Source organism: Temnothorax longispinosus, chromosome 5 (assembly GCF_030848805.1).
Source record: "Temnothorax longispinosus isolate EJ_2023e chromosome 5, Tlon_JGU_v1, whole genome shotgun sequence".
Lineage (NCBI taxonomy): Eukaryota > Metazoa > Arthropoda > Insecta > Hymenoptera > Formicidae > Temnothorax > Temnothorax longispinosus.
Genome location: NC_092362.1, coordinates 14,173,338 through 14,177,214, shown reverse-complemented (window position 1 = coordinate 14,177,214; position 3,877 = coordinate 14,173,338). Strand labels below are relative to the sequence as shown.

Sequence of the window (3,877 nt, the reverse complement as noted above, 5' to 3'; positions counted from 1 at the left end):
GTATTGCAGAAAAGAATATCTTGTAGAAAAGAAGAACGAGATAATTTGAATTGTGGAAATATACAAATAAAGAAGGGATTTTAATAATTAACACATTCGAATTTTTAAAATACTATTAATGAATCACATATTACAAAGCGTACAAATTCGCATATAGCTTAATATGTTGCATGTACATCGTATTAGACTAGATGTAACTATAAATCAACTGTGATGAGTGAGTTCTATTACAGATTGTGATCGCGCTAAAACTCGCGCTAAAATCACGATGGAAAATCGTAATATATATATATATATATATATATATATATATATATATATATATATATATAATATTGCGTTTTGTAATTGACAAGAGTTACGTCATCACCAATCGTACATATTGTGACTAGTCTTTCAGTTTGATTACAGTTTATCGATCTATTTGCATACGGATATGCGAGCGAATGTTATTAAATATTTAATGTACATCACGGAAGGGCCAAATACCCTATTCACTATTTAATAATAATAATAATAAATAAGAATACATATTTCCATGATCGTGAACAATGGAGGATCAGCGTAGAGCTTGAATCATGTGACTTCCGCTGACATCCTGTTTTTCCCATCGCCCGTTGTTCAATGAAAAAAAAGAAGGAAAAAAGAGACGAGAGAAAAAATTATCAACGATGGTCACTAGTGATGGTATCCGGAGTATGCCTGGCCGTGCGCGTAATGAGGATCTTCCCAACCGGAAGAACCACCACTGGCCGGGCTGGCCCATCCACCGGATACGAGATTGGACCATCCACCACTGACAGGACCTGACCATCCACCGCCGACGGAACCTGACCAGCCATTATTATAAGCGGTGACGTCATGATGGTAAGTTTTGCCTGACCAGAATGTCTTCAAAGCGATGAAGGCAGAGATGAGAAGAGAAATGAAGGACACTTCGATCGCCTTCTTCGCTAAGAATCCGATCGCGAAGTACGCGACAGCTCCTAAAAGACCAAGCTTCACTTTTGCGGCGATCAGGAGGGGCAGGATTGCTTTCAGACCTCCCTTCTTCTTGCCTCGAGCTAGAATGTTAAGAGAGATATATTAGATTAAGACTAATAAAATTAAGTTATTCGTTTAAATAATTGTAAGATGTAAATTGTCAATTTAATTTTGTCCTAGTATATATCGATATTATAAAGATAAGTATTATATCTATCAATCTTAATTTAGAGCTACCTTCAACAATCTCGTCGACAGCCTGACGAATTTCTGCTGGAGCAGATTCGCTGATGGTACGTGCTGACTCGTGGATTTTTTGGAAAGCAGATGCAAGATTGATCTGAAAAAAATTGATAGTTTAAATTTAATGCCGTGCCTCTAAGTGTGAGAGAATGAAATGAAAAGCTTTATTAATCGTCAAAGCTATATTAATTGTCCACACCAGGCCCGGCCAACTTCAAACTGCGGATCCACGACATTTCTCCCTTTCTTCCACTCTTCGTGGATGGAAAGCTCGAAGTTGACCAGGCCTACACTCTATGTAATAGTTTTCAAGTTTCAGTAGTTTTTTTTTATGTACCCTAAGACTGCGACCGGTCAAAAACTGTCCAGCTTCATCACTAATGAAATTCTCGAGAGAGTTCTGTCTTTCCGCGATGTCATTAGCAGCTTCCATCTCTTGATCGTAAGCAAGTTCCTTGCCAGATCTGGCATCGGTATTACTCTTCACGAGACTGACTCCATTCACAAGCTCCAGTTTATCTTTAGTGAAGAATTCCTTAGCGGTCCTGTATAGGGTCTTTTGCACACAGGATATGCTATCTTGCTTCAAGCATTCGTCAATGCTTTGTCCGGCGGTGAGAACAACCGCGGTTGTCAAGATCAAGAATTTCTGCAGTAGCTTCATGACCCCTTGCAGTTTCCACAAGACGTGTTACAAAATCTGATCGCGGCACGACGCGTCCGTAGGAGATACGAGAGATTCGTAGATACCGATAGATCTACGAACTCAGGGTGAAGCCAAATTTCGTGTGGTCCATAGCACAATCCGGATAGCTTATATTCGGCGGGCCCCTCCTTTACGGTCTACATCAGAGACTGCCCCACCGGCTTCTTTTTTTCCTTATTTGGCATGCATGAATGCGTGAACGTCCTACGTGTCGTATATGTATTGGTATATATGTTCGTTTAACTGTATATGTGTTCACCCAATAGACGACAAGTGTACCTATGACCGAAGTTCGACATGCTGCCTACCACGAACCACGATGCGACCCGCGACCTACCTACGACAAAACAAATAGAGACCGGGCGTATAGGTGCGAAAGACAACGCCTCGAACGCTAGTAAAATCGCTTTCTTCCAACATTTTCTTAAGCATACTGGACTAACTTTACATTGTGATATGCATTACACAGGATATGCAATTTTTAGTTGAATGTAGTATTATAGATGTGAGATATTGAAAGTTCCGGCCAAATGAATGTAGCATAAAAAAAACAGATTACACAACACGCAATATTACATTACTGGCAATATATTACTCCAATGCTGTGATTCAACACAAGATATCATGCACTAGATATAAAGTATGCCTATTTTTATACACAAGGCGTAGTAAGTAATTTTTCTTTACTTCAATTTAAAGCTTTAATTTCACTGAGCTTTGTAATATGAATTTAATAATATTTGTGTCATAATAGAAATAATAATAATTTAATATACTATAAAACCACAAATAACTTTATATTTTTAATATCATTTATCTCTTACACTTAAATAATGTACTTTAGTAGATTTTTTAATTTTATGAAACATATACTATATATCGAAATAATTAATTTAATATATAAATATTTAATTCATGTACGTGCTGTGTAAGAAAATGATAAATTATGAGTTTCTAAAGACAGGCTATGCTCGCTCGAGTTCAACGATGTATGTTTCTAGTTTGTCCTAATTATTTTACACATTTACATATTCAAAATCGAAGAACAGATGGGACCCGAATTTCAAGAATGTGTTAAATCTCATGTAAATAAACTCTCGAGAAAGCTCTTTCAATGATCTTTTAAACTCCAGCATTAATACTAATTGATTTTGGTTAATGTCAGTTGCATTCTAATTTATTAATATTGTATTGATATTAGTCATTTTCTTCAGTGAAAGACTTAATGAGAAATAATAGCTCACAATCAGTGTATCTATTCATTTTAAGCTACGAATATAACTTCAATTGAGTAGAAAGTGTATATGAATACGTAAACGTTGACAGATCCAATTGCTAAACTCGCGTGCAAATAATGCATTCATTATGATTTCTACAAACAGCAACAAACCGTGTTTAATAAGCTTAAGTTACAGCCTATTGTGTGTATTATACTTCTAAGTAAAGAAAAAAGAAAGACGATAATAAATGGAACAGCCGGACAAATAATGCAATCTTTATGTCTGATTAAATCCTATAGTCTTACTACTAAAAACTTTATTTGTGGAAACACCACTAATTGTAAGTCGGGTACACGAGGCTCGTATAAGCTCGTGTAAGCGAATGGTAATGTAGCGAGTGATAACCCAAGTAGCTCAACTAACTTCTTAGCGGTGACAATCATCGTTGCAGTTCAAGGGGAAAAGTCTTAAGACTGCCGTACTCTCTCCTCATAGATAGGTCCTTCGTGCGTGCGTCGTTGATTTAAGGCGCGGATACAGGACACGATCAGCATGAATGAAAGAAAACTGGTATAGATCAAGTTCAAACATCCCGGATCCGACCTTCATCGCGGCGCACACGGACACCACTTTCTATTCTGACCCTGCAACTCTCACGGGCCAACGGATAATGCCGCTTGTCATTTTCATTTCATTCCTTCCTGCGGCGAGTGTAAAACGATAC

General features: G+C 37.3%; 1 protein-coding gene across 1 annotated transcript; it reads right to left on the bottom strand.

Moving 5' to 3' along the window:
* Positions 1–348: 348 nt before the first annotated feature.
* Osi6 (DUF1676 domain-containing protein Osi6) lies at positions 349–2,518 on the bottom strand. The gene is made up of 3 exons (XM_071777461.1): positions 1,565–2,518; positions 1,222–1,324; positions 349–1,064 (listed from the first exon to the last, which is right to left on the bottom strand). The coding sequence occupies exons 1-3, from the start codon at positions 1,889–1,891 to the stop codon at positions 679–681; spliced, it is 816 nt and encodes a 271-aa protein (XP_071633562.1). The 5' UTR covers positions 1,892–2,518; the 3' UTR covers positions 349–678.
* Between the last annotated feature and the right edge of the window lie 1,359 nt (positions 2,519–3,877).

What these genes read in the sequence shown, in the direction of transcription:
- Osi6 (XM_071777461.1), bottom strand. Translation starts at nt 1,891, where the DNA reads ATGAAGCTACTGCAGAAATTCTTGATCTTGACAACCGCGGTTGTTCTC. An exon ending in TGACCGGTCGCAGTCTTAGG is followed by an intron (nt 1,325 to 1,564) that starts GTACATAAAAAA and finishes AATTTTTTTCAG; the next exon opens with ATCAATCTTGCATCTGCTTT. An exon ending in TGTCGACGAGATTGTTGAAG is followed by an intron (nt 1,065 to 1,221) that starts GTAGCTCTAAAT and finishes TTAACATTCTAG; the next exon opens with CTCGAGGCAAGAAGAAGGGA.